Source organism: Tursiops truncatus, chromosome 14 (genome assembly GCF_011762595.2).
Source record: "Tursiops truncatus isolate mTurTru1 chromosome 14, mTurTru1.mat.Y, whole genome shotgun sequence".
NCBI lineage: Eukaryota > Metazoa > Chordata > Mammalia > Artiodactyla > Delphinidae > Tursiops > Tursiops truncatus.
In genome coordinates, this window is record NC_047047.1 from 29,745,245 (window position 1) to 29,764,806 (window position 19,562).

The 19,562-nt window shown below is 49.1% G+C and overlaps 1 protein-coding gene across 4 annotated transcripts in view; it reads left to right on the forward strand.

The window, feature by feature from the left end:
• TGFA (transforming growth factor alpha) overlaps window positions 1-19,334 on the forward strand; it is a 114,888-nt gene extending 95,554 nt beyond the window's left edge. For 2 of the 4 annotated variants that reach the window (XM_033838343.2, XM_033838341.2), the window contains exons 4-6: window positions 3,032-3,181; window positions 5,964-6,073; window positions 8,231-12,059. In XM_033838343.2, the coding sequence (XP_033694234.1) occupies window positions 3,032-3,181; window positions 5,964-6,073; window positions 8,231-8,238 (268 nt within the window). In that variant the 3' untranslated portion in view covers window positions 8,239-12,059. Of the gene's footprint in view, window positions 1-3,031; window positions 3,182-5,963; window positions 6,074-8,230; window positions 12,060-18,959 lie in introns of those variants that run through there. The other 2 variants (XR_012325654.1, XR_012325653.1) reach the window with 2 other exon arrangements.
• Window positions 19,335-19,562: the final 228 nt, after the last annotated feature.

The following is a 19,562-nucleotide window of genomic DNA, read 5'->3' on the forward strand; positions in this document are numbered from 1 at the left end:
GCAGACTGACACCCAGCTACAGAGAAGTCTCACTGGCTTGACTGCAACTCCTGGTTAGACATCTAACTATCCATCCCAAAGCCCAGGCTCCCCAACCCTCTTCTGCTCTGTGGTTCACCAGAGTTTTTGTAGAGCTAGGTCTTGCCTGCGGGAGCCTGGAGGCTGGCCTAAAGTGAGGCTGGTGGGAGAGGCAGCCAGAGAGGTGGGCATAGTCCTAAGGGCCTTCAGAGAAGGAGAGGCTATAGGGAGATCCATAGAAAGAGCTATGGAAAATGGATGGATGGATGACTGGGCGAATGAATGAGTGAGTCTTTAAATTATATCTTCTTGGCGAATGTGGTCTTTGAGATGGAGTTTGAGGAAGAAAGTGAGGAATAATATTCCAGGCAGAGAAGGTGGCAGGAGCTGAGATGGGCAAGGGGAAGGTAGTCATTCATTCATTCATTCATTCATTCACAGGCCGACGTGTCCTGAGTGCCTATGTGCTGGGCACTAGTTTAGTTGACATTAGGGGTGGGGGGACTTCTTGGGTTGGCTGAAACCTAGGTGACTGGAGATAAAGTAGAGGGGGTGGGTTAGGGTCCTGCAGATAAGGGGTGTTAGATACCAAATGGAGGAAGCCCACAACCCAGGTGGGAGCCATCTGGGTGCAGGGTGAATATTCAGGATGGGTTGGAGGAGGGACCCTTTGCAGGATTCGCTATAGACACCCACAGCTTCAATTTGTGCATCACCTGTGCCTGTTGCATATCGCCTCTCAGTCTCAAGTTCAGTCCACCGTCAGCTTTCCCCTACGGGGAAGGGGCCAGCGCCTTGTTTTCTCCCCAGCCTACAGGGTGAGCTGTTTCTGAATTTGCCCTCAAAATGATTTTGTTATTAAGACCAAACAAAAGCAAACTTGCCCCTGTTTCCTAGCCCCCAGTCTTCGCCATCCTAGCCAAAGTCTGTGAGAGTCTGTGTTCTTATTCACACTTCTGTGGTCCAGATCCTTTTTCAGACAAGGTCTTCTTGCCAGAGCTCCTGCATCTTCTTCCTCTCTGGAGCCTCTCTCTCCTCCTCGGGTCTGTAGATGGCATTTTCCATCCCGGTTGGCCCTCCCCAGCTTCCTTACTAACTGAAGACTGCAAACCCTTTGCACCCTTGTTGAACCTAAAAGCTCAAATCTCCTTTACACTTTCAAGATTGGAGGCTAAACCAAAAGCCAGATTTAATCAAGAGCTGAATCTGCGGCATTCTCATCGCAATCCCCAGATAGCGTGCAGGGGCAGCAGCCCTGCTGAGTGGGCGAGAACCCAGACCCTGTGGTCAGCAGACCTGGGAATGGATTTCTCTCTCTTCCCTGGCAGGGTGGGCACAGGCAAGTGACTTGACTTTTCTGTGCAAAGACTAAGTGAGAAAACATGTGTCAAATGTAAACTAACCTCTAACAGAAAAGCAAGTTCAGACAAAAGAATTCAAACTAAAGAATACCTTTAAAGGAGGTACATAACAGTTGGGCTTTGGGATAAAGAGCACCAGTGAGAGACTTTTCCATTAAGCAGCGTTAAAGACAGAAGCTACATGTTCTGGTATCCCAGGTTGTAGCCTTAAGCAGCCATTTTTGCAGTATCTCCTGTTTGCCATAACCTTAAACCCATACAGTAACTGAAAATGATTCAATTTGTGCTAGCATTGAGCAAAACCTGTACTCCAGGAAAATGCACTATATTTGTCCTGTGACTCCTTCTGGCATGTGGGGTCTGGCAGCCCGGGAGCCCAGGTTTAAGGGAATCACAAATGCAACGCCCCTGGGGCTGGTCCTGCACAAGAGCAGGCGTACCAGGATCCTTAATCCCCCTTCATTTTCCTTGCCCTTCCAAAGCCTTTTAATCTAAAAGTGAAGGTGACAGTCTGGCTATTTCATCAAAAGGTAGACTCTTAAAAAAAAAAAAAATTTAACTATCATTGTCGTGTCCGAAGGGCGGTGGGGAGGGACAAAAACCTTTAAATCCAGTGTGATGTTTGGTGCAAGACTGCCCCTCAAGGAAGTCCCCTGTGGGAAGGAAGCTATCCCACCTGAGAAGGCAGTGGTGATCAAACATTTTCATTACCATAAAAAAGTCACCCCAGACAAAGGGACCTGTGTGTAAGCTAAGTATCTTCTACTGAGAAGAATCATATGCTTGGTAGGAAAAAGAAGGGCTTGCATCAGAAAATGACCATCGCTTCCTTATGCCTAGAACATGTCCTGAGGAATCACCATGCATGCACGAACCCCTTGTGGCCCCAGCCAGAATCTGGGTGGGGGGAGTTTAGCATAGGTGAGGGCTACGTGGAAGAAGCAGCTTCAGCCCTCAGCTCTTAGGAGGAGGCTGCTACTGAAATGATTGATGCCAAAGAGTCTCTGAATAGTAGCAATACAAGCAATACTATCACCTTGCGTTGGTATTGCCCTTTACAGGCTACATGCATGGTCATCAACATGCAGCGTTTTGTGCCGTTACTAATCCTCTAGCGGAGAGAGCCCAGCTGTTATTACCAGATAGTGGTGCTGGCCTCTAGTCCAGTACACGCCCCACCTGGTAGATGTCTGCAGAACTAATTAAACTTGATGAAGAAGATAAAAAAGCAAAGCACAGTCTTTGTCTTCTGCTGGTTTAGCATATTGTCTTTCTCTCATCACTAGGAATTCTGAATACACACACTTAGTTTAAAAATAACCTGGATTTTTATGAACTGCCAAAATGAGCTCCGTGTCTTGGACACACTTGCCGCCCTCCTCACTCCCCCGGGACCTGGCACGGTTACCGTAATAACGAAGTGCCTCAGCAGCACCTTCCCCTCAGATGATAAGCTGGTGAGTTATCCCTTGTTCTCCAAACAAGAGGAGCCTGTGCAGGGGAGTAGGAGAAATTTTGCTGATGCCTTTGCCTCCAATAGCAAAGGCCGGAGGGGCCCTTTTGGGCTTTTCCCCTCCGGCCCAGCCTTCCTGGGGAGTGGGGAGAATGAGACTTCTGCCTGGAGAGCACACTGATGTTCCTGTCTTCCTCAGCTGCCACTCTGGGTACGTCGGTGCACGCTGTGAGCACGCGGACCTCCTGGCCGTGGTGGCCGCCAGCCAGAAGAAGCAGGCCATTACTGCCTTGGTGGTGGTCTCCATCGTGGCCCTGACCGTCCTCATCATCACGTGTGTGCTGATACAGTGAGTCTTTGCTACCCCCGAGGCCGGGACCCCCACCTGCAGGCCCTCCCGGGGCCATAACAGGGCCACCACGACAGCTTACTGCTGTGATGTCTGATGAGTGTTAGCAAAGCAAAGAGGAACTTTGGTGACAGCCACGTTGTGTGAAAGGCACGCATCCTGGGAGGTGCCCCATTGGAAGCAGAGCCAAAGGTGCTCTCTCTCTGCCGTGGGCTTGGAGCCCTCACCATTGTCATGGGGATGTGCAGGGGTTCCAGAGGGAACTAGACACGGCTCCCAGCCTCCCGTGTGCAGTAGCGGCCTCGCTTCCTCTCCACAGAAGGCACTTGGCGAATCCTAAAGCCACTGTCGCTGTTATGACAGGCCTCCCCGTTTCTCTACTTCTCTGCCCTATTCCTCCTCCTCCAAAACTCAGTCTCTGCCTGACATCTTCCAGGAAACCTTCCTGAGCCCTAGACCAACTGAGCCCTTTTCCCGGTGTTTCTTAGCCTCTTTCGCTTGCCCATATCTCCCGATTGGACTGCTCTGCAAAGGGAGAGGCCCTAGGGCTGTATTTCCAGCATCTGGCCAGATTTATTCCCTGGAAGTATCTGGAGACCTCTAAGTCACAGAGCAAGCCCTCAGGGTATGCTACCTAATTGGACACGCACAAGAAAGGGACATAGCGGCCAAAGGCTGCGGTTAGCTCAGCGTAGAGTAGCTCGTGGTGGAAACAGTAAGTAGACAGGTCCCTCTAGCCAGGCCTGGAGGAAGCAGTGCGTGTTCCCGCAGGAAGCCAGACTCGAGCCCTCTGGGGTTGCCTGGGTTTGGGACAGATAAATAAGTCTCCGTCCCGTTTGTTTATTCACTGTTGCTGTTGGAGCGTCTAAAGCACACGCTCCTGGTTCTGGGAATGAACGGGGTGCCCCTAGAGCCCCGGCTTGTTGACAGTAGCCGCAGCGCACTCACATCCTCCTCCTGGATCCAGGCAGTGTTAAGGGTGAGGGATGAGGTCTCAGCTGGGCTGTTCTACTCCCATGTGTCTTGGGAAAACATGTTTGCAGGCTGGGGCATAGTTCAGGTTCTGCTACTCGTGAAGACCCCCTGGGGAAGCAGGAGCAACGTATTGACCACTAGCCTTGATTCTCATGGCCGGCTGGCTATGTGGGGGCGCCCGTCACTCCCACAGTCCTGTTTCTGTGGCCAGGAGGGTCCCAGAGCCGTAGGAACAAGACTCGGTGCCCATGTGCGCCCCCCCAGGAGGAGTGAAAAGCTCATTTTTCCATGTTCTCTAAAGACAGAAACAACCCAGGGTACCTGGGCGGCCTCTCTGATTCCCAGGGAGGAGTCCCCAGGGAGGCAGCCATTCCATCTCTCCTCTGTCGTTTCCAAGCCCGTCCTTGCCAGAAATCAAGTTCAGAGTCCCTGAGAGACCAAGCCCCCGCCAGACTGCTGGTTGCCAGGGCACAGGGTCCCTCCTGAGTGGCAGAGTTGGTTGGGACCAGCTCATCCCATGCCAGAGGGACCTAGAGGCCTTGATCTCACTTCCCTGGGCCATTCCTGTCTGGGTAGTGACCGGGCAAGCCCTCCTGGCTAGGTGACAGCAAGACAGCAGTCACTGATAGATCTGGAGTCAAGGCCTAGGTCCCTCCCGCATGGGCCGAGCTGGTCCCAACCCGGACTCTGTGGCTCAGGAAGGACCCGGGCCCGGGAGACTGCTCTGGCCACCCCTGGCAGAAGCAGCTTGGGCAGAAATGTCCCAGGGTCCCTTCTCAGCTCTGCTGCCCAGAGATTCAGGGGCTCTAGTAACCTTCCTGGGGCAATGCCGAGAGAGAGGGGCTGGGGTGGGGATCGTGAAATGTCACCAGGCTCCAACAGGGAAGCACAGCAACAGGCTTGTTTCCTCATCTGTTTCCAGGCTCATGTCAGCCACAAGACCCCTCCCAGCCCCAGACACTGGATGTATAGGTTACATATATCTTAGGGTTAGAATGAGTGGAAACAGTCCTCCATGCTATCCCGAGGGAAACAACCATCAGTGTCTGTAGGTACTTAATGTCTTAGTGCTTCCTTTTCTGCCCTTCTCTTGGGTTCTCTGGTTCCTTTTTTGTGCTAACTCTGCAGACCGTTCATTCCTGCCCACAGAGGGAGGCCGGAGCGTTCATGGTCCTGATGCTTTAGGACTCCGGGTTTTGGGTTCACTGAGAGGATGAGTTTGCCACGACTAGAGAATGTTAGTCCTCAGAAAAAGATTCGAAGCCACGAGGTGCATGATTTATTCTTCCATTCCTTCCGTGGGTCCATTGCAGCCCACGCACAGTCCCAGCTTTTCGGCTGGCAATTCCTGATGGTTGGCCCCGTCCCTAACCCTCCCAGCCCTGGCTAGCCTGAAGTGGTGGCTCTGGCCCAGTCCTGACAGCGGTTCTGAGGCTGCTCCCGCATTTCTGGAGTTACCCAACTGCTGCTTTATGGAGCAAGCAGCCGGTGGGGGACCGGTCCCCTCTCTCAGCTGGAGCCAGGTACCTGCCTGCCAGGTTACCCTGCCAACCCAGAGCAGAGCAGCCGAATGGAGCTGGTCCTCTGGGGTGGCCAACAGGCCCTCTCACAGGTGGCCAGCTCCTGCCCCAAAGGCCACCACCCTGCAAAGCCCTCAGCCCCCTGCTGTGTCTCTCCCTCCGGAGGCCCCATGGGAAGGCTGGGTTAGAGCCCTAGAGCTGCCCAGCAGGCCCCTCGGGCAGACGCTGCACCAGCTGGGCACCCCTGCCAGGCTCCTGCCAAGACCGTGTTCTCTGCCCTTTTGCAGCTGCTGCCAGGTCCGAAAACACTGTGAATGGTGCCGGGCCCTCATCTGCCGGCACGAGAAGCCCAGTGCCCTCCTGAAGGGAAGGACTGCTTGCTGCCACTCAGAAACAGGTAAGAGGGCTGCCTCAAGGAAAGGCCTTTTTCCCTCGGGAGACACTATTGGGTAGAGAAAAGGACCACCTTCTCCAGGTCAGGGCAGAAGTTCTTGGAGGCTGAAGCAGAAAGAAGGGAGAAAAAGAAGAGTGTATTCATCCTACCAAGTCAGGTTTAGTTTATTCTAATGTGTGTTTTACTCAGAAGGGAGCTCTTTTATCCTTACTGGTGACTGTGTGACCTTTAACAAGTAACTTAACCTCTCTGAGCCTTAGTTTTCTTGTTAAAAAGATGTTGTGCAAATTGAATAAGTACTGATATAAAGCACCTAGTGTGTCACAGATGTTCATTCTCTTTCCCTTGAGAAATCATCTCCCCTTTCCCATCTGTGAAATGAGAGATTTGGCCTATAGAAGGTCTTGAAGGACTCTAAACTCTTAGAATCCTGTGATCTTCCTTCAGTTTACCCTTGTTGCTTGAATATTTTCTCCAACATCCACGAAAAAGATTGGACATCTGGATATGAGGCCAAACTCACATCTCAGGAACCCTCATCCGCGCATCCCTTGCTCAGGGCTCCTTGAGTCAAATAGCAAATATATCCAGACAGGCTCTCAAAAGTCTCACATGAACAAGTTTCTGGACCACTGGGTTGACCCACAAAGCCTGTCAGAAACTTAGAGTTCCTTTTTAGGAAGTAGTGGATCAGGAGACAATCACCCCATACTCGTCCACCTGGGGGTGTCCTTCTCTAGTAAACAGGCAGCATTCCAGACGAGATCGGGCGCGTTCAGAGTGGTATAGCCATAGCACAGTCAGCATTCCAGAAGCTCACGGTTGCATGGAGAAGACAGGAAGAAAAGCGCCTGGGAAGCTGGAACGCTGCGGTGTTCATGAGGCCTCCTGGTGATCTGACCTGGAGGGAACTGAAGGCCCTGGAGCGCCCTTCACTTGGTCTTCATTTCAAGCGCCATCGTAATTGTGCATGAGCAGCCCTTCTGATTTAGGAAGGTGCTGATTCATTAATCCTCACCATAGCCTTAAGGAGGAGGGTGTGGGTAAACTGAGTCTGCTAAAGGCCTGCGTGGGTGCCTCCCTGAGTCCCTAGGGGAGCTAGGATGAGACCCACGTCCTCTGAAGGCCCCACTTACATCTCCTCCACTACCTCAGGGGACCATCCATTGAGCTAATGAAGATAAATATTTTTGTTTTGTCTTTTAGCACCAATAGGAAAACTGCATATGCCTTTTTAAGAAAATTTATACTAGGTTTTGTGCCATCGGTCTGCACCTTGGCAGAGTCATTTAGGATAGAGTAAATTTCTTGTTAATGTCACTTCTTCCCTACCCACATTTGAGAGAATGTTAGCTTTGAACCTGGGGATGGATCTGACCTTCCAGAGATGGCCACCAAGGCTGACGCCCCTCTCCTTGAGTTGACAGGTACCTTCCCACCTCCAGAGGAACCATGGGAGGGACCAGAGCAGGAAGATGTCCAGGCTGGGCTGGACTCAGGAGCTGCTGGGGAATGGGTACACACTGCCTCCCCGTAACAGGCACAGATGACACCATCAGGGCCCACCCATTGAGCAACAAGGGGGTCCATTCTTTTTTTTTTTGCGGTACACGGGCCTCTCACTGCTGTGGCCTCTCTCGGTGCGGAGCACAGCCTCCGGACACGCAGGCTCAGCGGCCATGGCTCACGGGCCCGGCCGCTCCGCGGCATGTGGGATCTTCCCGGACCGGGGCACGAACCCGTGTCCCCTGCATCGACAGGCGGACTCTCAACCACTGCGCCACCAGGGAAGCCCAGGGGTTCCATTCTTAAATAGCCTCGGGGGAAGCCATTCTGCTGCCAGAGCCCTGACCAGCTCATGAGCTGCCCACTAAGCCACCCCTGATGAGGGAACTGGCCGCAGACGGGGTTGAATCACCTCCAGTTGAATGAAGGCCCTCATGACAGCGCGCATCCCCATCCTCTTGTTTCCTTTGGCACCGAAAGCACAGTTTCAGGAGCTTTTGCCCCTGCGGTTTAACCAGCAGAAGGTGGACTTGTCCGCCCAAAAGAGCCTGGTGACTTTGGCTGGTGCATCCCCAAGTTTCTGTCCCAAGCCAGTTTTCCCAGCCTGGCTGGGGTCTGGCCCGCAGAGCTTAACCTGTTTTTCCTTCCTTCCAGTGGTCTGAAGAGCCCAGAGGAGGAGTTCTTCCAAATGGCCTGCGGCAGCCTGAGAAAGAAAGGACTTCTTGAGGACCGCACGGTGAGGGCTGCCTGGGACGGGCCAGCAGACCTTTCCTACTCTGCCTGCCCTCGCCTGTGTGGGCTTTTTGTCTTTTGTGGGCCTTCATTCAAAACTCTGTCCACAACTCTGTCTGCTTGGGGTTATCCAGTGTGACCTGGAGAAGAAATAAGTGGACCACAGTCTAAAGACTGGTCAGAAATGAACGGCACGGGGTGGACCTCCTGTTTACCTAATGAGCTGTGCGCGTTGGCATCTGTGTCCAGGTGTGTGTAGGTGTGTTCTGCGAGTCGCGGATGCCAGGCTGTGCTTTTTTTAATGGGCCCATCTCCCCACAACAGTCTCCATCCTGCTTGACACTGGAGATGCCTTTAGTTGTTACAGTTTTTTTCTTACCGCTTATGGGGGAAGAAGGTGGAAAAAGGCATAACTGCTTTTTGCTACGTGAAGACACCAGTGTAAGAGGAGCCATGTCTGTCCTCTGTCCACAAAACCCGCAACCAGCCCGATATCTTCCACAGACACATGATGTTGAAGACCTTCCCGAGCTGTTGCCACCCTCAGAGATAACTTCTTATTTATTAGATGGATGATGGTGTTATTTTTAATCTCTTAAGTCAGTGTAAAAAGCACAAAACCCTTTCAGACGTCTGCATTAATGATGTATGTGTTGCTGGCCAGAAAGTTAGACTGATTAGAAATGTCCGGTCTCTTTGGAACAGCTAAAGCTTGGGAAAAACCACCAGGATAGATGGAGATGGAAGCAGAGGATGAGTTGCTGATGGGAGCAAAGATTGGGGTTCAGAGGTCATGCCGTTTAATACACAAAACTAGTAAACGCCCCAGGATACAGTCCTGTTGAAAAGTTAGCAAATCTAGCAGTGGAGATCTGGCATCTTGTCAAGGCAGAGGAAGAATGCCTGTGTGTGCCTCCACATGGGGGAAACACAGACCACCCCGCTCTGTTATTAAACACGCTAACCGTCTAGTGGGCCCTCTGAGAATCTGTTTAGAAATAGAGCATTAACAGAGGGCCGCGGGCATTTGGGGCTGCATCCGTGAAGGGGGACCAGTCACTTATTTTCCATGTTGCTACTCAGTTGATGTTCTATTTTGAAAGGGAGAAATTGAACTTTCCTATTTATTTTTAAGCATTAGGAGAAATATTCCAGTGACGTTTTTTTTCTTTTCCATCCAGGATGCCTTTTTTTTTTTTTTTTTTTTTAACAAAAACTCTAACAAGCCATCTCCACCGTGTGGGTCTCACTTTTCCCTCAGGGAAGGAGAAATTGTTCTCCTGGGTGCTTTCCAACCCAGTGGGTCTGCCTGTGGGAAATTCCAGTTCCCTCCAACTGCACGGTGGGAGCTCATCCCTAGGAATTGTCACTAAAATTTGGAAACGGGAAACAATGAAATAATATGTAGACTCCATATGTGAGGGAACTCTTATTCCCTAATATTTGAAAAATGGAAGATTTCTACCTATTAACCCTTCAGTGCCTGTAGCGCCTCACATCGTGAAAGGGACCTTTAAAATATGTCAAGTTGGCTTGAAATTCCTACCAGGTCATTTTGTCCTCCTCGAATTCTTCTACCCCAGTATGTCTACTTCAGTGAATTTTCTCTGTATTTCTTACAGTTGAGACAATTATATGACACGTGTCTTAACTCTGGTACTTTTATTGAATGATGCAGCACCCAAAGCGCCCGTAGCAGAAATGGGGTCCGTTCGCCAGCAGTGTAACTGACCACAGCTCCCGGGTTTTAGTCATAAAAGAAAATACGCCTAAGTTCGCATTCCTTAGGCTGGTCCTACAGCAGCAGATCTGTGGGCTGAGGCTTGACCATAGGAGACCAATGCAGTTGACACTAGTTTGTGGACCCCAGTGTGCACTCACTTTTCTCATCAGGCTCTACTGAAAGTCTGATCCCGGTTCGGAGAGACTAATGAAAGTGGAGTAGCATCACTTGTGTTTAACTTGAGATCACATTTTTACTTTAGGACAATCTTGACTCAGTCTTTTAGAGGCTATTTGAGGTCTGGTTGCCTTTAAAGTGTATGAACTGATGTTGAGAATGTCTCGTGGGGCTATGTTCACCTACTGAGTGGAAGGATCAGTGTCCAGTCTTCAGGTGTCCAAGAGCCTTCGCAGAGGTGAGAATATAAGGATGGAAGCGGAGGGAACCTTCTTTGTTCCCTGTGGGGACCTCATATTTAGGGTCTGTGAATGCCCCAGTCCAGCAAGTCACAGCTGCCGGTGCCCCATTCCTTGTGCCTGTACAGCCACGCAGAGAATGGGCTCAAATGTGTGCCATCCTAGAAGTGCCTCTCAAAACAGTCCTCTGTAAACCAGCAGGTCTGAAGGGAGTTGGAAGCAGAGGTGGGGTCAAGGCAGGCCTGGTTGGACCTCTGTCCATGCTCCAGGCTAGGAGAACCTTGCTTCTTTAGTGATTTCTCTCTTAGAAATCAGATGGCCAGCAAGCATTGGATTCCTATGCCATTAATGGCATTGGTACTTCTTTGGCATTGGTTAGCTGTAAAAACACCCCCTTTTCGGGTTAAAAATCATCTCCTAATCCATCTCCATAGGTTCCCCATGTTTCCTTGCTTTTTAGAAAGCCAAGTTCATTACCATCAGGGAATCATTCCCAAGATCTGACATGGTAAGCGGCCACACACACCTGGGGGCGGGGAACACAGCCGTTTCCAATGTCTGGCTCAGGAGAAATGTAAAGCCCCCATTTAAAAAAAAAGGGAGGGGCTGCTTCCAAATCTTTTGTGGGGCCTGGATTTTCCCACTGCTCTACAGGCTGTGACTTCTTTAAGCATACTGGCGGGAAACGTCTGCTAATGAAAGGAGAGACAGCGGCCAATCCTGATCTGGAAGACACATCTGGATACACATGTAACCAAGCAAGATATGAGTTTGCTATTGTGTGCCAGCAGAGAAGGGGGGCAGAATGTCCCCAGAGTCTATCTGCCATGAAAGGAGCCGGCGGGATTGACGTTCCCCCATCCATATTGACGAGGGAGGAGGTGTGCTTCCAGAGCTTCTTGGGAGCCTGGTCTGTGCAGGTGGAGAAAGTGTCTGGCATCTTCAGGTTTCCTGGGTCTGGGCTGCCTCGGGGCACAAGAACCGCTGGCTATGGCTACTCTTCCAGGCAGGTTTGGCAGGAACAGTGCTCAGGAGACCCCAGCCCCTTAGTAGGATCTGGGCTTTGATTCCTGCCAACCTGCTCAGCTGAGGAAGGGGCAGGGGATGATTCAAAAGCCCAGGACCAAGGGGGACATCACAGAAACAAGATGAACACATATGTTTGTTCTTAATGTTCTAACATAAGACCTGTTCTCTGGAGCTACTGATCTTACCAGGCTTTCTAAAAGATCTCACGGCAAACACACACATAGTACTGAACACAACCCCTCTTCCTAGTGTAATAATTTACTGAAGTGTTCAACTTCTCATTATCTTATTATAACAAACCTGATGCTTTTTTTTTAGAACTTGTTACTCTGACTTCTGTATATGTTGCACTGAAAAGGTTAATATTTAATGTTTTAATTTATTTTGTGTGGTAAGTTAATTTTGATTTCTGTAATGCGTTAATGAGATTAGCAGTTCTTTTCCTTAATGTCTGAATTGTACTTATTTAAAGAGTAGTGAGCAATGTAAAATGCAGTTGTGTTTTTCAGTAATGTGTATTGTTGTTCAGTTGTACTGTACCTTGTTTGGAAGGATGAAGGAATGAACTCTTTTTTTTCCTAAATCAAGACTAGAGCTTTTCTTTCATGAGATTGGGAGATGGCCGAAGCACATTTAAGATTTTTCTCTGCGAATGTGAATGATGAGAAAAAACTAGATGCTCTTTTGCAAATGTGGGAATCCTAAAATTAACTTTAGTTGATCCCTGTCTGCTTGGAAAAACCAAATTCCCTGAAGTTCTTCTCAATATATGAGTATTTCATTTACTATGTGTCCAACAATACACTAACTAGTGTGAAAGAAAAGATGAAACATACAGTCCCTGCCCCAAAGGAATCAAAATCTGGCTGAGACTGACTGACATGCAGAAAATAATTCCAGACTAATTCCAGCCAAAATACAAATAACGCCCGAAATTCTAAGGTAGAGAGGATGTGTTAACAGCTATGATTCTCCAAGTGTGGTCCCCAGACCAGCAGTATCAGCATCACCTGGGAACTTCTTAGGAACGCAAATTTTCAGGCCCCACCCCGAACCTGTTAAACTCTCGAGATGCCCCGTGCCCCCTCCACCTTCCAGATGATTCTGATACATGCTCAAGTTCGAGAACCACTGTGCTATAGGACTCAGAGGACCCATCCAGGAAAAAGCCCCCGTGAACTTGGAATCAGCCAGACCTTCCCTCATTTATCCAGGTGACTTGCAGCTGCCAGCTTGAATCCATGGTCTGGATCGTTCGCGCCCAGCCTTTGGGGATGCTGTCGGCCCACACTTCAGACCCCTGTTTTGCCTGGCTGCTGTATGCCCTGACTCCTGCCTGGCCCGGCCTTGGGGTGTGACCTAGCCTTGCCTCCCCTCTAGCTCGGAGCTCCTTGCCCAGCAGCAGCCTGGAATTCTAGCCCCAGCGCTCTTTCCCCGTCTCCTGAAACTCCCTCTTCCACGCTGGCCATCCACAGGACTTGCTCTGCAGGCCCTGAGCTTTCTGCCTCTGCCTTTCACCTCCAGAAACAGGAAGTGCCCGTGGTCACACACCCCTGGGTCGAGCCATGCCTTTTCCACTAAGCTAGTGTCTCTCACCCCAGATCAATTGAATTCTAGAATCTGTAGGGGTGGAGCTTGAACATCTTTTAAAAATCTCTCCCCGTGATTCTAATCCAATCCCTACTGCCCTCTGGAATATGCCAAGCCCCAGGGAGCACGTGGCACAGGAGAGGTTTCATGCCTGGAGCTGAGATACCCATCCAAGGCGTCCCACCCTAGTCCATGCTTAAGTATCCCTTAATATCCAGCAGATGTTAGCCCTGGGGAAACAGGGAGGCTTGGACCTCCTTTCAAGTGGGATCATCTAAAGCAAAGAAGTGAGATAACACCTGTGGGAACAGGGCCCCCCGAGGAGTACCATGATGCTTGAGGGTATGCACAACTGGGCAATGGCTTTTCAGGAGCCAAATTTTGCAATTGGGAATGAAAATGTGATATTGATAGTGAAAAGTAAACAGGAGAGGAAAAAAATCCTCTCTCCAGGGGCATTTACCTCAATGGAAGCTTCAGGCCCTGATGTGCAGCTGAACAGGTGCCCTAGGACGGGAGGAGCCCCTGCTGCCATGAAGTCCTCCAGGGCAAGTCCAAGTCTGGCAGGGGAGCCCCTCTCAGGGGGGTCAGGGGAGTGGAGTTGAGAACTGGGCAAGGGAACAGCTCCACTTCCTGGGCTGGTCTGCCCTGCCTGTTCCAGGGAAGGATTCCTCGGGTCTAGAAATGTGACATCCCAGAAGGACTGTGCTGTAAAGAGCTGGCATCATTTAAACCTTGTCCCACCAGGGCAGAGCACGCAGCGGCACCCTCCCCTGCAGCATGGCGCTCCCACCTGCCTTTGTAAAAGAAGCCCCCAAAACAGAGCACAGGGGCTCCGGGTCCCCGTGGTGGAAGGAAGCCTGGAGGTGAAGACCTGGGCTGGCTGCAGCCCTGCTTTTGGCTGTGTCACCCTAGAGCGGTACTAATTCTTTCTGAACCTCCAGTCCCTGCCTATTTAGCTCCTGCCCGTTTAGCTCACGGAGCTGCTAAGTTAAAACATATAAACTCCCACTTGCTCAGCCTGATTCTTGCAATAAAAAAATCTAGTGCTGGGGGCTTCCCTGGTGGCACAGTGGTTGAGAGTCCGCCTGCCGATGCAGGGGACACGGGTTCGTGCCCTGGTCCAGGAGGATCCCACGTGCCGCAGAGCGGCTGGGCCCATGAGCCATGGCCGCTGAGCCTGCGCGTCCGGAGCCTGTGCTCCGCAACGGGAGAGGCCACAAGAGTGAGAGGCCCGCGTACCACAAAAAAAAAAAAAAAAAAAATCTAGTGCTGTCCTAAATGCCGTTGACACGTTGCCCACCTCAAGGGAGGCCTCACTCCTCCATCCTCCAGTGACATTCAATCCAAGGTGAAAAAAGGCATGAGGAGGGGAAATTGTAAGAGAACTATTTCCAGAGAGCCAGAGGCAAAACGGACCACATCCAGAGGGTCATGGTCCCAGGACACCACCTTTACAAGTGCTTAAGGACCTAGAAGGGTGAGGAAAACTCTCCTTAGACGGAGGAAGGTGTTCACTGTGGCCTCAAGTTGCAGGGCCAGAGACAAAGAGGTTGACCTCAGCTCATCAGAGGGTCTTTCTCATCATTAGAGCCACCTCCTGTTCCAGAGCCACCTACTGTTCTCCCTAACACCAAAGTGATCAAGCAGAGACTGGGTGGCCACCAGGGACACAGTGGGTGCCTGGTGAACTAGAACAGGAGCCGGAAGACCTTGGGGCCAGTCTTCCTCTAAGTATCCTGACCACCATCTCCTGCCCATGAGTCCACGGGCTACCCCAGCCCTCCAAACCTCCACCTACCACAGCACCCTTCCGCAATAGTCTTTCTGAGCCCAGACTTCAGCCTCTGTCCTCCCCTTGTCCTGCTGTGGGTCTTGTGGTCTCCCAGAGCTTCTCGGTGATGGAGGGGCATCTCAGGCCCTGCCCAGCCCCCTTCCCTCCCACCTGCTGTCTTTAGAGCCCCTGTGGCTTAACCATACTCAGGAGGGTCCCTATACAGGGGCCACAGGTCCAGTAACTCTCACGAGAGGGCCTTCTCTGGCTCCCTCCATCCCCACGTGCCGAGATGTACTAGTGCCCTCCCAGATCCACTCTCCACCGTCCTCTGCCCAGTGCCCCACTATGGACAGCTTCTGTAGGGCTCTCTTGCCCAATGGCTTCTGGTTCAGCTAGTGGGAGGCCCTGGAGGAGAGCGGGGTCGTTTGTTTGTTTGTTTTTATGGTGCAATTCTTTTCTGTTTTTTTTTTTTTTTTTTTCCGGTGTGTGGACCTCTCACTGTTGTGGCCTCTCCCGTTGCGGAGCACAGGCTCCGGACGCGCAGGCTCAGCGGCCATGGCTCATGGGCCCAGCCGCTCCGCGGCACATGGGATCCTCCTGGACCGGGGCATGAACCCGTGTCCCCTGCATCAGCAGGCAGACTCTCAACCACTGCACCACCAGGGAAGCCCTCTTTTCTGTTTTTTAAATTTACCTATATTTGATTTACAATGTTATATTAGTGACAGGTGTACAGCATAGTGACTCAATATTTTCATAGATTATATATAGATTATATGAAATATATAGATTATATGAAATTTTATAAAGTCATTATACTCATTATACTCCGTTTAAAATGACTGCAAGATAATGGCTATATTTTCCTGTGCTGTACAATAAATTCTTGTTACTTCTCTGAGTCGGAGGTATTTTAACCCCCCTCCCTTCCTGCTCCAGTGCTGTGTCTCCAATAATTACACCCCAGCACTAGGCTCTCAGGGCCCCTCCTCCTTCCAGCTCTCACCACACTTCATTTACGCCACTCCCTCCCCTTGTCCCTTCTGCTCTGGGGTGGTAATGGCTCCCCACAGTTGCCAGTTTTAAGTCTGCCAATCTTGCCCCCCCAACCTCCACCTTGCCCTTTAATTTCCAGGGATACTTAACCGGAGGCTAAAAATTCAAATGCTATCAGGAGTGAAGCTGTTAATGGGAATTAGTGCAACTGCTGGATGGGAGCGTAAATGCCCACAAGTAGATTGCATCTGGCATGGGAGGTGGACATTGGGATAAACTGGGATGCACAGACCTCTTCTGAAGGGGGCGATCATGTCTCAGTTCCAGCCCATAATTGATATCCAGCAAGGTGGCCCGATTTTCCATTTTTCCAAGAGAAGCAGAAAATCTGGACTTTTTCATGATATCTCCGTTTCTAAATGTGACTAAAATTCATCAACCGCTCTGTGGCCACACCGAAATCTGTCTGCAGGTCACCATCCGTTGGCAGCCTTCACTCTCAAGCTGTTCACTTGTCTCCACCTCTGCCAGGCCCTTTCACGCCTCTCTGCCTTCACAGTTCTCTTTACTAGGAATGGCTTTTGCTGCTTCTTGGCCTGAGCAAACTTCTGGTCCTTCAAGAAGGGACTCACACCTCACTTTCTCTCTGGAGCCTTCTTGGAGCCCCCAGGCAGAGCCTTCCCAACGCACCCAGAGCACTTTGTACATCCTTATGTTAAGACACTCATCTCATTGGCTGACACGGTTGACAAACTCCTCCACAAGTTGCCCTGTGCCCAGGATCATCTTGTGCCCCAGGTCATGAGCTTCTCAAGGTCAAAAACCTCTGTCCTATGCATCTTTGTAGCCCAGCATTTGATGGCTGAAGGATGCAAGGTGATACAATAACTTTTTGTTGAACAAAATCCTCAGATATACGGGGCTTTGATTGGACCAATGTCTGTCTCTGGAGGCAGGAGAGCAACGTCATGTGGGATCACTGGGTCCTGTGGAGCTGCGTTATCTGGACTTGGTGTTGGATGCTACGGTTGGACACCTCACAGGTCAAATAGGAAGCCAGGGAGAGTCCCAAAGACCTATCATGAGAGCTTTGCTTCTAGGCAAAAACACATTACATGTTCTGACCAGTATCTTACCAAGAACTTCGTCACAGCCTAGGTGAATTTAACAGGAATATTTTTCCCCCCAGATTTATTGAGAAAGAAATGACATATAACATTGTGTAAGTTTAAGGTGTACAGTGCAATGAATTGATGCATGTATCTATTGCAAAATAACTACCACAGTAGGGAAATTAACACTTCCACTCCCTCACATAGTTACCATTTTTGTGTGTGTAGTGAGGACACTCAATATCTAATCTCTTAGCAACTTTCAAGCGTATAATACATATTTTTAACATATAATACATATTTATAACATATTTTAACATATATTTAACATAATACATATTTATAACATATTTTAACATATAATACATATTTTTCTTTCTCGTGGCTGGGCAACATTCCATTGTGTATATATGGCACACCTTTATCCATTCATTCACTGGTGGACACTTAGTTTGTCTCCGTATCTCAACTATTGTGACTAATGCTGCAATGCACAAGGAGGTGCAGATATCTCTTTGAGAACCAGATTCCATTTTCTTTGGTTACATACCAAGAAGTGGGATCGCTGAACCATATTGTGTTCTGTTTTTAATTTTTTTTAGAAACCTCCATACTGTTTTCCATAATAGCTGCACCAATTTACATTCACTGCAGCAGTGCACAGGAGTTCCCTTTACTTCACGTCCTCGCCAGCACCTGGTTTTGGCTCTAGCCCTTCCATGTCCAGCCCCACCTCCTACCAAGGTAATAGCTCCCAGCACACTCTGAGGAAAGATGACTGGTGTTCATGTCAGATCCAGCTCTCCCACCAAAGCCACTGGGCACACGCAGACTGTATAAGGACGCTCCCACACAAGGACACCCCTTTAAGACCACAATAGGTAACCATTTCACCTAATTTCATAGAGATAGAGAAAGTTAAGCAAAATGAGAAGACAGAGGAATTTGTTTCAGTTGAAAGGACAAGAGAAAAACCCTGAAAAAAACAACTAATGAAACAGAATTCTTAAGACAGCAAGAGAAAAACAAAAAGCTATATACAAGGGAACCCCAAAAGGCTGATTTTTCTGCAGAAACTTTTTCCTTTTCTGCAAAAGGAAGTGGCATGCCCTAAGAATTCTCTCTTTAACTTGTATCATTTTAATTATGTCATGTTTTCATGTGAACCTGTTTGGGTTCATTTCGTTTGGGACCTTTTGTGCCTCCTGTACCTGGATATCTGTTTCCTTCTTCAGGTTTGGGAAGTTTTCAGCCATAATTTTATCAAATATCAATATCAGTGTCTAGGTTGCTGGTCTTTTCTTTTCAGCACCCAATACAAGAGCACCTAAATATACTGGGTGGGCCAAAAAGTGCCTTCAGTTTTCTAAGTAAAAATAAAAGACAGATTTTTCATTTTCACCAAGAACTTTATTCAACAACGTTTTCACCCTCTTGTTCCACTACCTTCTGCCATTTTTCAGGCAACTTCCTAATTCCATCTTCCCAAAACTTTTTATCTTTTTGAGCAAAGAACTGTTCCAGGTGCCTTTTACAGTCTTCCATTAAGAGAATTTTGTAAAGACTGAAATAAATGGAAATCTGAAGGTGCAATGTCTGGTGAATACAGCAGATGAATCAGAACTTCCCAGCCAAGCTGTAACAGTTTTTGCCTGGTCATCAAACAAACACATGGTCTTGCGTTATCCTGATGGAAGCCTATGCGTTTTCTATTGACTAATTCCGGACACTTTTCGTCGAACGCTGCTTTCAGTTGGTCTAATTGGGAGCAGTACTTGTTGGAATTAATCGTTTGGTTTTCTGGAAGGAGCTCATAATAGAGGACTCCTTTCCAATGCCACCATATACACAACATCACCTTTGGATGAAGACCGGCCTTTGGTGTGGTTGGTGGTGGTTCATTTCACTTGCCCCACGATCTCTTCTGTTCCACATTGTGGTACAGTATCCACTTTTCATCGCCCATCATAATTTGTTTTAAAAACAGAATATTTTCATTACGTTTCAGCAGAGAATTGCATGCGGAAATACGGTCAAGAAGGTTTCTTTCACTTATGTGGAACCCAAACATCAAAGCGATGGATATAACTAAGCCGGTGCAAATGATTTTCAACGCTTGATTTGGATATTTTGAGTATGTCGGCTATCTCCCACGTGGTAGAACGTTGATTTGTTCTCAATTATTGTTTCGCTATCAACTTCAGCTGGTCTACCTGACCGTGGAGCATCATCCAGAGAGAAGCCTCCAGCATGAAACTTCGCAAACCACTTTTGACATGTTCGATCCATCACAACTCCTTCTCCATATACTGCACAAAACTTTTTGTGCATTTCAGTTGCATTTTTACCTTTCTTGAAATAATAAAGCATAATATGTGAAAAATGTTGCTTTTTTCTTCCATCTTCAATATTAAAGTGGCTACACAAAAATTCACCAATTTTGATGTCTTTTTTTAAATGCACGCTGATATAACAGCTGTCACATACAATCTAACAAAAAAAGACAACTAAGTGCTACTAGAGCCATCTTATGGAAAAAACCAAACGAAATTTTGGCCCACCCAATACAGCTTCCAAGACTGTATCAGGAAGATATTGACAGTCTAAACAG